A 21,998-nucleotide genomic window follows, 5' to 3' on the forward strand; every position below is an offset into this window, starting at 1 on the left:
AGGGGGGGGGGGGGGGGGGGGGGGGGAAGAGACATGATATTAATCAGCTGGTAGAGCGTTTAATGACTTGCAATAGTCCACGAAGGGGCCCCAGATAGAATAAAATTCTCTGTATTTGCCCTTCGCCACAAGGCCTATCTTTTGCAATTTAAGAGATGACATCACATCTCTAAACCAAAAAGAAACTGAAGGTGGCTTTGAAGATTTCCAAAGGAGTAAGATGCAACGTCTAGCCAAAAGTGATGTAAAGGCTAATATTTTGAAGTGTGTAGGGTCGGTTAGACCAGTGTTGACTGGAAGCCCAAAAACAGCTAGAAAAGGGTCCATGCAGATTTGGGTCCCAAGAGCTTTGGAAAGAATAACTGAATACTGACTCCAGAAGCCATGGAGTCTTGGGCACAGAAAGAACATATGGCCTAGGTCACATGGGGTGGCATGACATCTCTCACACTGATCCATCACTTGTGGGTAAATCTCAGACAGACGAGACTTTGAATAGTAAACCCTGTACAACACCTTGAACTGGATGAGTTGTAACCTGGCACAGGACGTACTATAACGGACATTGGATACTGCTTTCTCCCATTGCTGATCCGAAAAAATTATTCCTAACTCCTGCTCCCAAGCCCCCCTAATTTTAGCAACGGAATGGACATTTAAATCCATAAGTTGTTTATATATTAAAGATATAATTGACTTCTTATTGGGTTTAAGGGATAAGAATTCCTCCCATGGTTGGACATTTGGGAGAAGAGGGTAGGAGGGGAAGAGAGCAGAAGTGCAATGCCGTGCCTGAAAATAACGGAATAGATTGGTAGCCGGAAGATTTGTTTCTGAACACAGGTCTAAAAAAAGTTAAGAAAGTGCCATCTTTATAGAGATCCTTAAATGTATTAATACCATGACGCTTCCACTGTACATAGGTACCATCAATGAGGCCAGGAGTAAACAGATGGTTCTGCGTGATGGGCATGTGTACTGACGCAGAGATGTACTTAAAATGACTCCTGAATTGTGACCAGACCCTTAGACTAGACTGTACCACGGGATTTTGGGTGAAATGAGAAGGCTTAAGTGGTAGTGGAGAGAATAATAAAGCTTCTAAGGATGAGGAAGTGCACGACAGGCGTTCCAGTTTGCACCACAGCAGGTCTTGAGATTCAAGCCAATGGGTCAATTTGTGAACATGAGAGGACCAATAGTAAAATAAAAAGTTAGGCAAGGCAAGACCACCATCAAATGTCAGTCTCTGTAATAATGATTTCCTCACCCTGGGGTGTTTCCCTCCCCACAAAAACGATGTAACTAGCTGGTCTAACTTTTTGAAAAAAGCTTTAGGTAAAAATATAGGAATACTCTGAAACAGAAATAACAATCGAGGCAAAATGTTCATCTTTACAGCATTGATCCGACCAATTAGGGACAAAGGTAGCGATTTCCATCTCTGAAAATCTGATTGAATTTGAGTCATTAAAGGGGAGAAATTGGAAGAGTATAGAGAAGACAAAGTACGAGTCATGTTAACTCCCAAATATTTAAAGCCAGCAGGGCTAAGTCTAAAAGGAATGTCAGATTGTTTAAGTGTAAGACTTAAAGAATTTATGGGGAAACATTCACTTTTAAGAAGATTTATTTTGTAACCTGACAGAGAGCCGAACTTGTTTAGTAGAGACACAATCGATGGTATGCTAGATAAGGGATCAGAAACATATAGAAGCAGGTCATCTGCATATAAAGACAATTTTACGTCAAGGCCTGACCGGGAAATACCACGAAAATGAGGAAGGGCCTTCAAAGCTACAGATAGGGGTTCAATTACAATAGCAAAAAGTAGGGGGGACAGGGGGCAACCCTGTCTCGTCCCGCGTGACAATGAGAAGTAGCCAGAGGAAACACCATTTGTATAGACACTGGCTTGGGGTGCCCTGTACAACAGTCGAATCCATGAAATGAATCTGTCCTTGAAACCAAATCTTTGCAAGACCGCAAAGAGAAAGCTCCACTCTACACGATCGAAAGCTTTCTCAGCATCAAGTGAGATAACTACTTCTGGATTAGTGGTTGAGTGTTGGGAAAGAATGACATTCAAAAGCGTGCGGACATTAAAGAACAGCTGGCGGCCTTTAATAAAGCCATTCTGTTCATCTGAAATAATAGTAGGAAGAACCTTTTCAAGGCGAATTGCTAAGATTTTAGCCAAGACTTTAACATCAACATTCAGCAGTGAAATAGGCCTATACGAGGTGCAAGACGTAGGATCCTTACCCTTCTTTAAGAGAACAGTAATTAGTGCTTGAGACAATGTAGGGGGCAATAGACCACGTTCAAAAGATTCATTATACACTGAAAGAAGTAGTGGGGCTAACTTGTCTATAAAAGTTTTTAAAAATTCAACTGAAAACCCGTCAGGTCCTGGTGCCTTACCATTGTGCATGGTCTTGATTGCATGCACAATTTCATCCAGCCTAAGAGGGGCATCTAATTGTTCAGCTATAACAGGATCGACAGTGGGCATTGTAAGACCGTTAAAAAAAGAATCCATCTCTGAGGCGTCAGCAGCAGATTCAGATTCATATAGGGAGGAATAGTACGTCTTAAACACCTCGTTTACTTCCTTTGAATCAGAGACCGAGTTGCCTGCCGCATCTTTAATCTGGGAAATTAATCGAGACGAGGCCTGACGTTTTAACTGATGGGCCAAAAGCCTTCTGGGCTTATCACCATATTCATAATAAGTCGCACGCGCACGAAGTAAAAGACGTTCAGCATCTGCCGTAGAAAGTAAATCAAATTCAGTCTGCAAGTCAAGTCGTCTTTTATGCAAATCGGGAGTGGGACTGTCAACAACCTGTCTATCTATGTCACAAATTTGTGTAGTCAAAGTTTGAAGTTTGGCTTTGTGGCTTTTAGTGGAATGGGCAGAGAAAGAAATTATTTGCCCACGCACATATGCCTTAAGAGATTCCCAAAGCAATGACCTCGTAACAGTATTGCTGTCGTTAAACACCATAAATTCATCAATTGCGGATTTGATAAAGGTAACAAACCCCTCATCCGAAAGCAACAAAGAGTTAAATCTCCAGGGTGAGGAAAAAGAGGACTGGGCTATGAGCTTGATGTCAACGCTAAGTGGTGCGTGATCGGAAATGACAATAGGATGATATGTAGATGACAGTACTTTTGGAATAAGGGAACCGTCCACAAAAAAATAATCAATCCGCGAAAAGGACTGATGTACCTGAGAAAAGAAAGAGTACGCTCTGGCAGTAGGGTTAGAAAACCTCCAGGGATCTACAAAACCATTCTGAGACATAAACTCAGAAATAGACTTGGACATAGAGGATTGGGTCAGGGTCCGAGGATTCGAACGATCTAAGGCAGGATCAATAACACAGTTTAGGTCACCACCCAATATCAAAAGATGAGTATCAAGGGAAGGGAGACTACTCAAAAGTGCATCTGTAAAACCTGGATTATCAAAATTTGGCGCATACACATTGACTAAGAGGACGGGTACATTGTACATGGTGCCTACAACAACCAAATACCTCCCGTTTTTGTCAGCTTTAATCTCAGAGGCTGTAAACTGTACCCTTCTGTTTATTAAGATCGCCACCCCCCTGGCTTTTGAATTAAACATTGAATGGAAAGTATGACCCACCCATGGGCACCTGAGCCTAAGATGATCCCGATCTCGCAAATGGGTCTCTTGCAAAAACATTACATCACTCTTTAAACGTTTAAGATGCGTAAATATTTTAGATCGTTTAATTGGGCTATTCATACCTTTGACATTCCAAGTTAAAAATCTAATACCACTATTGCCTAAGGACTGACCTGAAGTGCTGATCATTGCAGAAAGACAAAAGAGAAAATACTTGTTTCTTCACCCCCAAAGAAAGAACAAGTGGGAAAAACACACTCACACAAACACACAACGCAAACCCACAACAACAAAAGTACAGCTTCAGAATAAAAATAATAATAACACGTCAAACACACCCACCCGCCTCCCCCCTGCACAGCAAAAGCCCCCATCCCCAAACGACGGAGACGGCAGTGCACGCTCCCACCCGGAGCAATCTGAACAAAAACGCTCCCGACTACGAAACGAACCGTGTCAAACCAAAGCTCCAACAGAGTCTTTTCTCAATAGATTAAAAGGCACAAATAAAATAAAAATAACCCAATCATATTTTACTATTAGACAGGTAAAACAAAACAAGTGTTTGGCAGAGTAACAAACTTAGCTTACCACAATGATGTTTGGATTAGGATCATACGCTATTTCAAACAGACAAACATTGTCCTGCTATATCTTTTATCTTGTGGTTATTGTCTTAATATATTCCTTGGCCTCATCTGGCGAGACGAAGTCGCGCTGCATTCCTTGATAAGTGATCCGTAGTCTTGCCGGATAGAGGATCCCAAATCGGACTCCCTGGATGCCGCGAAGCTGGCGACGGACCTCATTGAAAGCCGCACGGGCCCGCGCTGTCTTAGCGGTGTGGTCGGGGAACACAGAAATGGTCATATTATTTATCTGCACTCTCTGCAGCTCCCTGGCCTTCTGGAGAATCCTAGCACAGTCCGCGTAATAGTGCAGCCTCACGACCACAGCACGGGGACGTTCACCGGTGTTAGGTTTGGGGGCCAAAGTTCGGTGGGCTCTGTCTACAAGCGGCTCCTTCCCAAGCTGAAATGCCTCCATCAACAGCACGGACACATCTGTAGCGGACAGGACGTTCTCCTCTGGCACACCAACAATGCGTATATTATTGCGGCGAGACCTGGACTCCAAATCCTCGCATTTATTCTCCAATTTGGCCAACTCCTTTGACATCGCATCAACTTTGGCTTGGAGGTGGACAATATCATCTGTACATGTGGAGAGAGACTGCTCCATCCCCGTAACCGTGCTCCTGAGGCCAGCGAATTCCTGCCGCATGGTAGTTATATCTGAGGAAAGGTCCGTTTTTAGTTGCTGTATGTCGGACCTGATAGACGTGAGATTCTCCGCAAACGCTGCCGTCAGTTCCTTTTTAAACAGTGATGAAATTTCTTCACGAAGTTCAGAGAGGAGTTCAGCCTTCGTGAATTTTTCCGTATCGACGAGCGGCGTGTCGGGTGACCCAGGCCGTGGCGAAGTTTTACCACGAGGCGGGGATGCAGTGTTAGCAGCAGACCGCAAGTTCGGCTGAGAGGTGCTTGCGCTCTTATTAACCTTACGCGACATTGTAAACACAAAAGGCAAAAACAGTCTTGTCTCGGAACTATACAAAAAGAAAAAACCCGTCAAAAAGTGCCTGGAAATGCTAGATAATAACTAGACTCTGCAGGAGCTACGCTCGGTGCGACCTACGCCATAGTCACATAAACCGGAAGTCCTGATCTTCACTTATAAATGTTTCAATGATAAGTGCTTTTTCTGTTAATGAAATCCTTCAGAAGTATCAGCTGACACAAACCACAAAGGCAGCACTACTGTAATTTCACAGTGGTCTCCGGCAGCGCAGCAGGAATATTTGCTTGTTCCTTTAGGATCTGCTTTTAGCAGATCACAGTTTTGCTGACAATGCACTAGAGCCAGAGAGCAGCTTCTTTGCCTCAGGTAGGTCATACATACACTACTGTGCATAATGAAACTGCAACGCTCCACCCTGCCTCTTACGTCCTCTGCTAGATGTATGTGTTGACCCGTAACTGTGTGAAGCTCCTTTCTGAGGATAGTGTTTTTAGAGCCCTTGCGACCTATGATTTAGGTAATAGAACAACAGAGCTTGGATGCTCAGCAGTAGAACTCTGCACAGCACAGCACTGGTGATGTCAGAGCGCTAATCTCTCTGGGGGGATTGGCGGATGGACGCTTGTCAGAAACATTTGATGTTACCCTGGATGAAAGGCGTCGGAGGCAGTGGAAGAGGCACAGGGAGAGCTGGCGCGGTGCTGAAGTCTCTGCTTTTGTTTTTAAGTTGTGTTCGCTGAGCTTTTTGGAATAAGGTTGCTGCCTTTTTAAAGCATGGGAAGAGCAGCTGAAAAGAGTGGCTGAGAAGAGAGGCGAGGGTTTGACTGAGATGCACAGACAAACAAGCTGTCTGCCTCTGTTATTCTCTCTGAGTCCTCTTACAACAGTCATAGTCATCCTGAGCTGAGTGGGGCTCAGGCCCTTAGCCTTAGCCTCTTATCTTACTATTGCCGCAAGCACAAGGAGAGTTAGCGGGCATCCTGCCCCAGCGTTTCAAGAGGTGCACCATGCTCTCAGTGGACCTCAATAAAGGATTTATTTATCAGGTAGGCTTCTTTGATGTTGTTTCTGAGTTTATTCAAAGCATTACTTGCAATTCAAGCAGTTAGCTCTCACTGAGTTAGTTGACTTTTGATTTGTATACCCTGTTGTTATAATATTGAAGATAACCAGTAACTTAAAAACAATAGCTGGACTAAGGTTTGTATTTTTCCTACTGCATGTATAGTTAATAGCATGTTTGGTTCCTGTGGTGCAGAAAGGACCGGTTGTGCTGATGTGCACGCAAAAGGTCCTGAGGAGGCTGACAGATGTGGCTGCCATTCAGGGGAAAGACAGGAGCTTAAACCTGCTGTACTGACCCTAGTAATCTCTGATAGAGAAATGGGTGAACAAAAGCCAGGAATGCTGGATTTGTTTTAGCTGGAGTACTATGTCAGATATATAGAGTTGCCTCTGTCTTTTTGTGTGTGTTTACAGAATGCTGAATGCTTTTACCACTGCTAGCTCAAATCCAAACAGCTTAAGTCTCAGCCTCATCCACACCTAATGCCCCTGGAACCCCTGTGTTTACAGCAAGCTAGAAAGCAGGAATGTTCCAAGTATTCCTTGCATATTTTTCCAAGGAAGGCTGCTGATGCTGAGCCTGCTGTCATTGCCACAGTAACTATGGCCATCTGTAGGGATGAAAACCATGACAACAGAAGCTGTTGGCCAATCGCAGTGCTTGTGCAGCCACTGATAATCTGTCTTGGCTAGCTACCACCTATACAATCACTCTATTTCACAACACATGTGGAAAGTCGACTAAAGCAGATTTACATTAACAGCCAGTTCGTGCTCCCAGCTGGCTAATATGATTTTTAGTACTCCTCTTGTCCTAGATCATAAGGTAAATTAATGTAAATCATCTCTACTGTTGTGAACATATCAGGAAAGATCCCTGAAGAATTCAGTAATGAGGTCACATACTACTTTCCAGAGAGTGATGTGGTAGTGTACACAGATTCCTGGAAATGAGCTTGTGAGAATCAATAGGATCTGATTTATTCTGGCCAAGAATGTGGAATATAAGCTCCCAGACATATCTAACACTGACATTTAAAGATATCTTCTTTGTTGTTTTGTAACTAGTTAAACCCTCAAAGATATTGTGATTGGAGTATCAGCTATGTTGCATTTGATGATTTTATTCCTGTTTCACTCTATATTTTCATTTCTGTGTGCTGGTACACAGTTTACAATGTGAGGATGAAAAAATTTGCTTTTATTTTAATTAAGCAAACTGTTAAAATTCTAAATGCAGGAGGTACTGTATTGTGAACATTTAAAGGATTTCCTTGAAAGTAATTTTCATCTTTCCAGTGTGGTGAAATTAGATGCTTGTCATCCTGAGGATTTTTTTATTTTTTTTGCTGTAGCTTTCACAATTGACTTTTCTTTTAAAAGTGGCTTCAATAAAAACATGGCTGAATTTCAACATTGAAAAATGTTAGCCACATCCCAGCTTAACTTCTTTATATATAAAAAGGTGATTGCATTTTCATCGAATTTGTGCAGAGAAACACATTTGAGATAACACAAGTCCAGGGTTTATGATTCAAATAAAATTAGTATTCATCTATAAAATAATTAAAATCACAACGTTATCAATTAAGAGCACTGATTCATATTATAGCTATAGTCTCACACACTGAAACTAATGCCTGTCGTAATGAGGACACATATGTTCCTTCTTTTAGTGTTACGTATGAACACAAAACTGACAACAAAAAGCAAAATTGAAAACCAACTAGGAGAGTTGACGATTGATACAGTTATTCTACTTTAGAAACATGCACATGTAGAAATGGAAGTTACAATGCTATAAGCCTGATTACTGCCTATTGGAGGTCAGGCTTTTGGCTGTTGGGTGACATTACCATTTACTCTGCTTTAACATCACTCTGGGTTTTTTGCTAGCCTTGTGTTAGCATGCCGTCTGTTCAGATGCTTACAAAGAGCCAATGTTGTGTTAGCACTATAATGCAGTTGTTTCTGGATGTAGTTTGCACTCTTCTTCTTTTATGGAATGAAAATGAAATGAAATGTCCAAACCTAAACTCTGATATTTTCCTCCTTCCTGCACAAGAACTTTAATCAGCTGTTTGTAGATTAGCTGCTAAGAGAAAAATCCGCTAGCCACCTGTTGTGCAGATAACTTAAGAAACTTTGTTTCGCAGGTATGGCATAACTGTAACTGCAATGTGATTATGTCTTACTTTTGAACGTATTACACCAAAAATGGGTAAGAGGAAATGTTTAGCTGAAACAGTAAAATGTGGGAAAGCACAATTGTAAGAGTTGTGTTTTTGAAGCAGGATGTTCAGTTAGCATCCTTTGAGTTCAAACAGGTCACATTTTAGTGTTGGCTGGGTTATCTTTTAGACTCATAGCAAAGATACACAAACACTAAATGCCTTATCGATGATTAAAGCTGAAGTTTTAGTTGGTATCACTCAGTAGGTGAATGTGAAAGGAATATTGTTTTGTTTGTTTGACTTTATGCTAGGACTTATTTCAAAAATTCTTAAAAGATTCCATTTTTTTGCAAAGAAATGGTTTACTTGAAGAGTTTTAGTCAGGATTTAGAGTGCACCATAGCACAGAAACAGTATTAGTAAAGGTTATTAATCATCTTCTGTGCTTATCCCGCTAGACCTCAGTGCAGCATTCGATGTAGCTGAGAGAGTAAAACACACTGTTAGTATTTCAAGGATGTTTGTTGCAGTAGTCTGATTCTTATCTATCTGACTGATTTCAATTTGTGCATGTAAATGGAAACCTTTTTCCACACACAAGATTTAGGCAAACAGAGTTATGTGTTGGGACCAATACTTTCACATTATTCATACTTCTCTTAGTTATACTATTATTAAAAAATCAATGCCTACATTTTCATTGCTGACACCCAACTTTATTCATCAATGAAACAGGATGATACAAATCAACTAAACTACAGGCACATCTAAAAGACATGACAGACTATAGGCCTGGATGACCTCGAATTTCTTGCTAAAAACGATCTAATACGCCTTCAGCTGATCCAGAATGTTGCAGCGAGAGTACTAAATGGGACTGAAACCCTTATTAGCTTTTCTTCTCTGGCTCCCTGTTGTAATCAGGTCCAACCTAATCTTAAAGACCCTCATACTACCTTCAATTCAATGCAGTTTTATTTTTGTAACGCTAGATCACAACAACAGTTGACTCAGGGTGCTTTATATTATAAGGTAAAGACAATACTACAGAGAAAACATAGAAAATCTCCCAACAGTCAGATGACCTCCTTCGAGCAAGCACTTTGGCAACAGTGGGAAGGAAGAACTCAATTTTAACAGGAAAAATCCTCTGGCAGAACCAGACTCAGGTAAAGGCGGCCATCTGCTACCGCCGACTGGGGGAAGAAGACAGGACAAACACATCCGGTGGTAGAAAGCCAGAGATTAATAATTACTAGTGATTAAATACAGAGTGGTGTAGAAACACATAAACACTCAGTGCATCATGGGAATCCCCCAGCAACCTAGACCTTTTGCAGCATAACTAAGGGAGGATTCAGGGTCATGTGATCCAGCTCTAACCTCATGCTTTATCACCTTATAATCCTAACAGAGCGCTTCACTCTCTGACTGCAGGCTATGGTTCCTAAAGGGTGCTGCTACCTCCCATTATCCAAAGTATAATGGGAGGTAGTAGCACCCATCAACGTCTCTAAACAAACACTTTTAACCAGCAATATGTTAGAAAGTCTTTATTCTTCATAGCTCCCAGAATAAAATAAATTCATGTACTCTCCTCAAATTCTACAGCTCAAATTTGTGGTCTCTCTCTCTCTTTGTCAATCTGCCAAATGAGCTAGTTATGTGCTAGCTCCATTGCTAGCATTAGATTGGGTCCTAATCCCAGAGAAAAAAAAAAATTAAAAATAAAGACATAAATCCAAGGATGAAACTTGTCTTCATTGAATGAGCAAAGGTTCTGGGAACACAAACATTCTTGCGTGCACACTCACATGTTTGTACTAATTTACATTACATTAGGACATGACTCTGTCCTAATTTGTTTTGAGACATATTGCTGCCATTAAATTCAAGAAGGAGCTAATGCTTTAAAAGATTCATTTTCTGTATAACCATTCACTTTTCTGTTTTCTGTTGTAAATAAAACACAGATTTATGAGATTTTCATATCATTGTATCATCCGTCATCTGTCTTTACTGATATTTTACACAGTGTCCGCTAAAATAAGCTGCCTATTTATGTATTAAAGTGCAACTTTATAATGTTTTTTTCTAAACCACAATCTACTGTGGCCACAAGCAGGATATAATTTGTGAAACTGTACACTGTTTCCAGATAATAAACTTGCATAAACTTTTATCCCCACTGGGAATAAACATTTAGCAGAGGCAGGAACGTGTTGACCGGAGAGAGGGAAACCCATCCGACCCCCCCTAACGAATCCTGGCCACAAGTATCAGTTACAAGACAACAGCAAGAGCAATGTAGTGTTTCTGTGTGTTTTAATTACCTCTGGATTTTGGCGATTTTGGCCTGCTCTTCTTTACAGAGAAGTGGACCAAAATCCCTCCTGAGACGTGAGCAAACCTGTTGACCAACTATAAGAAACGTTTTACTGCTGTGCTTGCCACCAATAGTTTCTCCACCAAGTGCTAAGTGATGTTTCGCTTGGGGATCAAATACTTATTTCATTCAGTGTCATGCAAATCAATTTATAACAATTATGTAATTAGTTTTTGCTGATAATCTGATTCTCTCTCCATTAAAGTTGTACAGGTCACTTGGTGGGGGAAACAAGCTTCTATCCAAACAATTGCAATGCAACTCAGACCGACTGCAGTCAATTTCAGACAGACTGGGGAACTGCTGTCTAATGCAAACAGATGGCCAACACATTGATATCAATCCGAGTTAGTCTGGAGTTCAACTCATCAGTTGCAAGGTTGCAGAGCCATTTTACTATTAGATTTCCATCCTACATCAACTATGCCACTATTTGTGGAGGAATTTCTCAATTTCTGGGTCAAATCTATGAGGTTCTGGCTGGGCACTGAATGTAGACAGTAACAGATTTGTGGTTTTCATGGATTTATCACACATTGCATATAATTGCCAAATTGACGTGGATCAATCGTAAATTAATGAACACTGATAGTAGACTGTCTTATTGTAATTTGATCACTGTGCTTCTGCATCAGAGTTGGTCACACACCTTCTTCCCACCATAAATAAACCATTTCAAAGGCTACAAGATCACAAGTTTATTGAACAAAGTGGCAATAAGACCCCCATTGTTTGAAGCGTTTGAAGACCCCATTGTGCCGTGGGTCTTCAAACACTGTTTTCCATAGTGTGATCGTACCATTAATGATTTGGTGCTGCAGACCCTGACTTTCTACTAGTTGTCCACTTGATATACTATAACCTCCTGAGAACCAGCCTATTCATTTATGTCCTCTGTAATGGACATTTGTTTTTGGTCTATATCTTTTGACTAATGAAGTCCTGATGTACTAAAAGAAGACATTTCTTCATTTCTTAATGAAGCTTTTATTGTGAATGCATGTTTTGAGCATAGCATAGATATCTACATATTGTAGTTGAACATAGACGTTCTAGCAACCTCCGGCCTTAATATAGAACAAAAATAAAGATAAATATATCACAGCATGAGAAACTAAACCACAAACATAACTGAGAAAGAATATTTTTGGACAAGAACATCTATGCTTGTGAGGGAATGAGGGTTTTTTTTTGCTGTACATCTACAGAACATACTGTAGATTGAATCAAAACAGATGAAGTACAATGTCAAACCTTCCTCCTGAAGGTTGTAACGCTTGGCTTAACATCACTGCGCACATGCTTGCACATGAAGACTTCACACTGTGAGGCATCAAAACCCCCTCTCATGCTCTCTTTGTGTCCAGGCCTGATGGTTTTTTCATCTTTCCTCCTGTGTGCTGCTGTTTCTTCCTATTTTAACACTGCTTTGTGCATATGTGCCGCATATCCAGTACAATTTGTTCATACTATTTCTTTCACATATAATAACTAGTGCATCTAAAACTACAATAAAACTAATAAGCTGTAAAGGGAAAAAAAGCTACAAGGTGAACAGCTATAGATATAATATCTGTTCAGGTTAAATTCAAGTGTCTCTGTTCATCATACCATTTCTACCCCTCCTCCATCTCCTCTAGAGTCTTGATCACGTGAGTCCTGCCCCTGTTCCCCCTGAAGCCTCTGTCACTGACCAGCGCATTAACTGAGAACCAGCTGATTTAATTCTACCCACAGTGCAGGGCCCTCAATCACTGATCCCATGGTCAAAGACAAGGCTTTATCCTGCTGGCAGATTAATCTCAACCCAGATTGGTGAGCTGGGATGTAGCTGTGTGTGCTGGTCTGGGGTCAGTAACATACGCCAGAAATACCGTTGTCCAAAAATAGAAGCAGGGACCTGCAGGCAGGAGATTCTGGCTCATCTGTTATATTAAACAGAGTAAAGCTTTGTTTGGGACAGAAAAAAACAAAAGTTCTCATTTGATATTGTTTATTACATCATTTATTCTGTGTGGAAATGAGAGAAAATACAGGAGTGAAGCAGTCAGGACAGTAGGGTGGAACTCATTGTTTCTAGTTATTATATTTCTCTCTGGTTTTCAGTAATAGGTAATGAATATAGATGCACAAACTCCTCAACGCTTCCTGTGTTGAAAAACAAAACAGTTCAGAGGAATGGGAGAAAAAAAGTAAATAAACATACTCCAACAAAATACATGCGCCAGAAAAAAAATTGACATTTTGCCTCTATAATACTTTAGTTTACGGTGAGCTCAAGTTCAACTCAGTTAGTGAAAGGTGATCTTTCCAAAGGGCATTATTCCAAAAATCAGTCAGAAGGTTTGTCCAGGCACACCTTTACAATTTTAAGCCATGTTATTTTTAGAGAGGAGGGGCTTTCTCATGGTAACCTTTCGAAACGAGCTATAATTATTTAGTCTTTTTCTAATTGCACTGTCTTTAACACTTAACATGCCTAATTGCAGGCTGATCTTGTGGTGAATCTGTCAAATGACTTTAAATTAGAGATGGCACGATACCACTTTTTTATGTCCGATACCGATACCGATATCATAAATTTGGATATCTGCCGATACCGATATGAATCCGATATAGTGTTTTTTAATCAACAAAACTGTTTTTTTTTAATATCTTGCTGCATTTTGTATAAGTTCATACTCAAGTTTAAAACAACAACTACACTAAAGCTATTCTGTTATACCTGTATGCAAAAAAAAAAAATTTCATAGTTCAGCAATACTGATCAATCTAATAAACTTAAACCTGCACCATCCTCCCTATTCTGGTATTTTAAAGAGTACTTAGCGTAAATATTAAGCAACCTAACTAATAGGGTTCCAACTCCCAGCAACAACAAAAATAAATAAATAAAAAATAGGGAACCACCCTTCACGCTCCACCTCATGATGCTTAATCGACGTAATCAACCTTAATTTGATGCAGTGTGAAAAAAAATGCACAGAAATCAATTATTTTTCAAGAAATATTAAATAGCTTCAACATCTTTCTTCAACAAAATTGCAGACTGTACAGATGGTACCTTCCCAAAGGAAAAAGTACTATAGCTTACTAGGGTATATATATTAGACTTAATAGTCACTATATACAGTAATTGACTTCTATTCATTTTACATCAAATTAAAACTTTCGGTGTAAGATTCTGATAATTATTTATTAAAAGCTCGACATTTTAAATGAGAATAAGAAAGAAAAGTATGTCTTTGTGCCCCCTTTTCCCTGTTAATGTCCTATCGGCCCCCCTGGCTAAACTTTGCTAGATCCGCCCCTGCACAGTTACCAGCCGTCAACTACAGTAGAAAAAGATCCTCGAGTAGAAAGTAATATATTCTAACAACAGCTTATCAAGCTTAAACGTGCTGCTGTTGTTTATCCACTGGTTTCCTCTTTCTGGTGCAAAGTGGGCCAAAAACAAAGAAGAGAGACGGACTCGCGACAGAAAAGCTGATCAGCTGATCATTAAGCAGTTTCATGATTGAAGTAGCAGCAAGAAGAGGCAGTCGTTTGTTAAGCTTAACGCAGGAATGCTTTACAAACATTCAGAGATGGACTTACACACTTGCTTTACTTCTCTCGGGATAACTTTGTCGGAGATGAAATGCCGGGTTGCTAGCGAAGCTCCAAATGCTATCCAGACCACCGACAGGTCCCGCATGCCACAGCCGCTCTATCACGTGATGCATACTGCTCCGAAGTGCTAACGTTCTGAGGTGAGTTATGGCGTGTTGCAAGTTTTGTGAGGTGCTTTCGTGATATTTAATGGATCGGATTACATTTTTTATTTTTCTCCGATATCCGATCCAGTAATTTAGGTCAGTATCGGACCGATACCGATACATAATATCGGATCGGTCCATCTCTACTTTAAATTAGGGTGCACAAACCCAGAACAGAGTTTTGGAGTCACCCTGTCAAATAAACCAGTTAAGTGACCTTTGCAGTACTACAGATTTACTGTGAGGAAGAGTCGAGAAAGATCTTGTTTTTCTTAATATTCTTTGCTATTAAGTGTCATGTAGAGTAGTTGTTCTGGCTCCTCTGAGTCCATCCTGAGTGGAGTTTCTCCATTGAAGAAGCTCTCCGTACACCTGTCTAGTAATCAAATATGGAGTATACACGGCCTGAGTTTGCAAGATTTCTCTGACAGATCATGGTCGTCATTATTAATTCCATAATTAACCAAACTTGGATATCCACCAACTGCCCACAAACAATCTCTAAGTTTCCATTCACTCTTAACTATACTAATAACTAATAAAACTAATGACTATCACAGGTGGACCATATTCTCCTATTCGACTCCTGGTAATTCTTTATCTCTTCTTTGACAGGGCTCCCATATGCAAACCTGTAGTGCTGCTAAATCTCCCTGCCAACTGCTCTCTATCAGTAAACCATTCACTTCTTAACTATGACTTCTTTAAACTTGCCAAGTGTTGCCTGGGTTTGCTCTTTGGATCCACCTTTTGGCAAAGCATGACACCAGAACTGTTACAAACATTCAGATCTTCACTGCAGCTTCTACCAAGAAAGAAAAGGACAGGGATTATATCAGTTTATTAGTGTTTCTGTACTTTTTCGCTCCTTGACATATACACACTTTGTCTTGAGTGACTCATATGTGTGACTGTAGATTGAGGTGCAGTACATGGAGTCTGTAGAGGGTTGATTCTGGATGCATAGGCATAAATAGTGACAAAATGGAGACACTGAGGAAATGTCAGATTATCATTTACCATCTGCCACACTGTAAAAAAAATTGTAATATAAAAGTATTTTACTGTGTATTTTACAGTTTTGTACTGTTCTTCTAGAATATCATTAAATTCACATAAATAGACTGTGATTTAACATTTCAAATGTAAATCAACGTAAAATCACTGTAAATGTAATAAAACATAATTTTCTTGTTTTTTTAAATGTATCTGTCTGTACATATGCATATTTAGATTGTTAAAATACATTCACAAATGTATCATAATTTCACAAATATTTGTCCGTTATTTGAAAGATTGAACTGTTAAATTCAAACGTAATGCTATGGAAAAATCTATAAAATGATTTGTATAAACTTTTTTTTTTTACACCAAATAATAATAATTATTATTGTTATTTAGGGCGATGGTGGCTCAAGAGTTGGCAGTTCGCCTTGTAATCAGAAGGTTGCCGTTTCGAGCCCCAGCTCGGACACTCTCGGTCATTTTGTCCTTGGGCAAGACACTTCACCTACCACCTACTGGTGATGGCCAGAGGGGAATTATAAAGTAGAATTGTAAGGCGCTTTGAGGGTCTCAAAGCGCCTCCTTTGCATATGTAAGTTAACATGAAATTTCAGACTTAAAATGACAAAAAGTAACTGTCTTAGTCTAAATGATTAACTTAACTCTCCAGCCCTGTCTCCAGTTCAGTAACTTCAAATATATGCTTCACATATTCATAGTTTTTTCCATGTCTAATTCATTAAAAGTTTTTCCTTGACCTTAAACAGGGTGTAAAAACTGCCTTCCTGCGTCACAGTCTGCAAAGATATTCTAACCATATAATGGTCAACATGGTGAGATATTTTGGAGCCAATGGGCAGCATTGCTGCCATTTTGAAATGTCCATGAAAAACTTCAAATTTTCTCTGTCGACAACTTATTCAATTCAATCTTTATTGGCAGACTTCATGTCCATAAAAACAAGACAAAAAACACACACACACACACAACACTCCCCCCCCCCCCCCCCCCCCCAACACAAGGTATAAACCATTAAATATATATATGTATATAAATAAGTATCTAAAACATTTGTAAAAAAATATAAAACCATAATATACATAAAACACAATTACTTAAAATAAATCAATAAATACACAAACACTTTAACCAGTGCTTTCTGAGACTGGATGAGTAACGGGAACCACTCAGTGTCGGATCTGTGAGTGCTAAAATTATACTGTTACTCGAACCATCCAGTCGTTCTCTAAAATTGAACATTAGCTTCCTTAAAAGTGCTTTAAAAGTCCAAACACCCACAGCTACAAACATCTGGCTGGCACTACCACTTCTAGGTATCCTGCAAAGGATTCTCATCGCATCATTATATGCAACATGCAGCTTCTGCATGCTACATTGTTTGTAGGATGACCACAAGGGGGCAGTATATAGCGGTGTGCAATACGCTTTAAACAAAGCCACTTTAACTGGAAGTGAACAAAAGCTGAATTTGCGTGCAATAGTATTTACCTGCACATAGAGCTTACACCGTTGTCTGTATATGTCATCATCATCATTCATTTGCTCAGTAATAAAGTGACCGAGGTATTTCACCTTTTTATGAACTTCAAGAGTTTTTTGTGCCAGTTTAAACAAAGGGAAATTTAGCTGTTTATCCTGCTTGGTTCTACATATCAAAACAGCACTTTTAGCAGCATTGTACTCAATGTCATATTGCACACCATATTCAGTACAGACATTAAGAAGATCCTGTAACCCAGCACTGCTTGGACTAAAAACAACCAGGTCATCTGCATACATGAGATGATTTATCAGTGCTTTACCTAATATACACCCAGTGTTACAGGCTCTCAGTTGTATGGACAAATCATCAACATACAAATTAAATAAAATTGGAGACAAAATCCCACCCTGTCTAACACCATTGCTGACACCAAAGGGGGCAGAAATACTGCTTCCCCATTTAACCTGCATGTTCTGATGAGCGTACCAGTAAGAGAGAATCCTCACGATGTACTGAGGAACTCCCCGTCTCTTCATTTTATCAAAAAGTTTTCTGTGGCTCACTCGATCAAAAGCCTTAGAGGCATCAATGAAAGACATGAGAACAGATGAATTTTTAGCCCTGTACAAACTGTACAAATCATGCTATTGTCCTTTTTTTTGGTGTAGTGTATTGAATTAGATGATTGAACTCTGAAGCAACAAGGTATATTGGCCGTTTATTTATTTAGCAAACAGGGGCGTCAGTGGCATGCAGAAGCCACAACAGCCTGAGGGCCCTAACAAAGAAAAATAGACCGAACATAAATTTCTCTACTTTTTGTGCTAAGTTTATTTTTTTGGTCAAATACTATTGTGTGAAGACTACCAAAATGCTTGTTGATACTGAATAATTCGATGATTTGCACATTCATAGGGAACATCTAGTAAAACACATATGATCTAGGAGCTAAAGACAAGACTCCTAATAAAAAGAGAGAGAGTGATAAGACGCAGAGTCAGAGGTATAAGAGAAAGTGACAAGGAGATAGAGAATTTATCGCTACGACCACTTTTCTACTACTAGAAGCCACAGAAGTTGTCTCCTTTTTTTTTGTCTCCAGAGCATATGTTAAAAACACCACATTCATATTTCAGTGTTTTCAGTGAATATTAAAAGCACAGTGAACACTCAAAAGTGTGTTTTTTTTATTTGTCAAGGTCAGAGCTATTTATAGAAGGGTGTTACCAGAAAAGCACTACTCTGTGTCCATTATCACCAGGCCTTGTTTCTTCCACTCTACACTGAGTGTGTGCTCTTGCTCCAGTTCCCAAGAAACTGGGCTTGGGGAAGGTGTGGGTGGGTTAGCGTTTACATGATTTAAAGCGTACACACAATAAGGCGATCTTCTTAAAGGTGTAACTGAAAATGGTGTACTCTGGCATTCCATAGATGAATGTGCTCCTTCTAAATTGCAATTGGCTGTCTGTTGTTGCCATGGTAACAGTGACTGGATGTCAGCCTTAATGCTGAGTTTTCCTTTGTGTTTATTTCAAGACACATCGTCTCACTAGGCTGATAGCAGGGGAGGCAGAGAATTGTTGCATTTAGGGCAACAGGGAAGTGCTACACCTGTGAATTTGTAGGAAGATAATATTAAAAATGTGCATGCTACATACAAATTGTTGGTTCTTATTTTTTTAATGCTGAGTAATCACCTTTGCCTCTGTGTGTCTCCTGTAGAGAACTGATGAAGAGGCAATAGTGGACCGCGGGGGCACACGCTCCATGCTCACCACCAATTTTGAGAAGGAAGAACTAGAAGGTAACATCACTAAGTGATACTGAACATTTGCTTGATACAACAGAGGCCAAAATATTCAAATGTTTATTCCCAGGTGACTCAACAACTGCTCACACCAACATTTTCCATAACACTGATCAATTATATCTATCATTTTCATGTGTTATATAATATCAATGTAATATATAAAAGCTACAACATAGCAGTGTTAATCATAGCAGAGCCTAGGAACACCAGAAAAGCCGTATATAATATCAGTCCACCTGTCTAAGTCATTGCAAATGGATGTTGGATTTTGATGTGAGTGCTGCTGCATCAAAGAGCACAAGGTCTTTTCTCTGCACATCTGCTTGCATCAGCATTTCAGATGACATAAAAGAGACAGAGGTGCAATTTCTGCACCAAACAGCATCCTGAATAGACAACAAAGTTCAAAGGGTTACAAAAGGGTTTCCTTTTTGTAAAAGTGGACTTAATTTTTGTTTAAAAAGAAAAACCTTAATAAATCCACAGGGAAATATCAGCAAATAAGAAAACATCTTAAAAATGCAAAAAGATCAGTACTCCATGACAATCATATAATGTAAGCAGACCAAACCTTGGGTTTAGTCCAAGAGGATCTGGAACAGGCTCTCTGTTATGATATGTTTAAAAGTCATTAACTTTATAGTGCTAAGTAGCATCGCATGTTAAGACAAAGACTAACCTGACTATGTTAACAACAATGAGAGAATTGAATGTTGACTCACCAGTTTTAGTAATACAACTGTCCCCATATCTATTTTTGAATTTATTACCTTTATTATTTGACATTTTTCTTCTGCTCTTGCTCTTGACGAAGGCGGTCGCACTTTTCTCCTCTCCGCCTTTCCCTTAGCTTCCCTGCTTAGCCTCTTATGTCCTTGTCTAGTCTCGTGTTTTTTTGTATTACTTTTCCCTGGAACACTCTCTCACAGTCTGTTCTCTAAAACCTAAAAGAGGAATTATGGATTTGATCAATTGGTCCCTAAATGCAATTGACACCCCTTTCTCAACGAGAAGTTTGGGCTTGGGTGAGCCTGAGTGCTGAAGATATCTACCTATTCGGAACCATGGTAACAGGGTTCTGGCTGATCGGAGCTGGCTTGGCCCTGACTTATCGAAGAATTAAGAAAGCGGAACTGGCTGTTTTTTTTGTTTCCTGTTCTCATGCTGTCCTCCCAGGAGCCCAGCATGAGTAGAGGTCTCTTTTTTTTTCCTCTTGTACTTTCCCATTGTAGTGTATATTTCAGTGTTTTCTTTTTCTGTAACGCTACCAATCTCCGACCTGTATCCCCATGTGATGTCTGTGTCGTGTGTGTAAGGTTGTGGGGGGGGGGGGTCCTATTTCACTGCAGGCCAACCTGCACGTGGCGAATAAAGCCTTGATTGATTAAAGGTAGTGAACATTACTCATACTAACGTGCTAAACCTGTAATTTTGCAATACAAGTGTAATTTAAAAAAAAAAAAACAACCCTGATGTATTTACATGTTTAGTAAGATGACCAAAGACAATCTAAACTAGGTGAAAATAGGCAAAATAATGTGGGTACATGAAATAATTTTAGAAAGCAGCATACAAGACAAAGGCCTGTTAGGAGGCAAATGGTGAAAATAAATGTACATTCATATCGAGAGCATTAAAGAGTTTTCTGTGCAATAGTCAAACAATAGAAAGCTTTGGTACACTCAAAAGATGAGTTATTACTGAAGCAGAATTGGTTCCCCGTCAGCATCCACAGAATTTTTGTTACCAGGCAACGTGGATCTAGGTAGCTGGCAGAAATGTCAGTCTTTTATTCTGACACTCTGTCAGTGAGGCAGTACTTTCATCTCAAGGACCCGCATCTCTGGATGATGGTTTCCATAATTACTTTATTCTTGTCTGTTGCTGTGGTAACACAGACTCTTCAAAAAGCAGGAAAAGAAGATCCTCTGAAGTTATGTCACTGCATAACTCCTCCTACTAGATTAGTTCTAGGAGAGTTAATTATGTGTATTACATCACTGTTAATAGATCCAATTCAAATACAAAATTGAACAATATCTCAATAGAAAGTATTCCCTTAATGTGTTAAGTATGACCCCTATTCTAAAAAATTGGAATGTTGTGTGAAATGTAAATAAAAAAAATATGAAAATATGAAAAGAATAATATGAGCTTGTTTTGAATTTAAATTTGAATTTGTTTGCAGCAACATGTTACAAAAATATTCTTTCAACAAGAGTCGTAAACATTTGGGTACTAAAGAGATCATCAGTTGGACCTTTTGAGGAGGAATGTTATCTCATTCCTGTCTGACATTCTAGGACTCTAGGTGCTCAACAGTCGTGGGTCTTCTGTCATATTTTTGAAAGGTCCGGACTGCAGGCAGGCAATTCAAATCCTGGGCTCTTCAACAATGAAGCTACGTTGTTGTAAAAGGTAGAGCGTGCGGTTTAGCATTATCCCTCTGAAATATGTGAGGCCTTTCCTGAAAAAGATCTTGACTACACCAGAGAAGAGCGGTGACGTTTCTGTTCACATGTTACTTCTTCTTTGGATAACAAAGCTTGTGGATAACATGGTGGACTGTTTTCATGAACAGCAATTTCTAGAAGTGATCTTGAGTCTATGTAGATATTTCCATGACATAATCATGGCTGGGTTTAATGCAGTGCCGCTTTAGGTTGAGAAGATCATGAGCATTCAATATTGACTTATTAGTGTCCCTTACACACAGAGACTTCTCTAGAGTCTCAGAATCTCTTGAGTATATGATATGCTCTATATGGTGACATAGTCACAGCCTTTGCTGTTAATGAGCATTATTCTGAAAGCTCTAGATTTTTATAGAGTGGTAAATCTCTTCCACTTTTACTTAAGAGAAGCTCAGTTAACTTAATTAGGTGCAAAATGTTCCTCCGGTTATTTCTTTATCACCGCTTACTTTTTGTAATCTTTTGTTGCCCGGTCCCAACATTTTTGAGACATGTTTGCTGACATTAAATTCAAAATCAGGATGATATAATTTCTCTAACTGTTCAAAGTCAAGGAGAAATTTCGCCACCACCTTCC

At 39.5% G+C, this 21,998-nt stretch overlaps 1 protein-coding gene across 4 annotated transcripts in view; it reads left to right on the forward strand.

The window, feature by feature from the left end:
- Window positions 1-21,998, forward strand: part of LOC101483928 (sodium-driven chloride bicarbonate exchanger) — a 57,687-nt gene that overhangs the window by 8,098 nt on the left and 27,591 nt on the right. For 3 of the 4 annotated variants that reach the window (XM_004570428.5, XM_004570429.5, XM_023154007.3), the window contains exon 3: window positions 18,860-18,941. In XM_004570428.5, coding sequence (XP_004570485.1) covers window positions 18,860-18,941 — 82 coding nt within the window. Of the gene's footprint in view, window positions 1-5,901; window positions 6,292-18,859; window positions 18,942-21,998 lie in introns of those variants that run through there. The other variant, XM_023154006.3, reaches the window with a different exon arrangement.

This window comes from Maylandia zebra, linkage group LG23, assembly GCF_041146795.1.
Source record: "Maylandia zebra isolate NMK-2024a linkage group LG23, Mzebra_GT3a, whole genome shotgun sequence".
Taxonomy (NCBI): domain Eukaryota; kingdom Metazoa; phylum Chordata; class Actinopteri; order Cichliformes; family Cichlidae; genus Maylandia; species Maylandia zebra.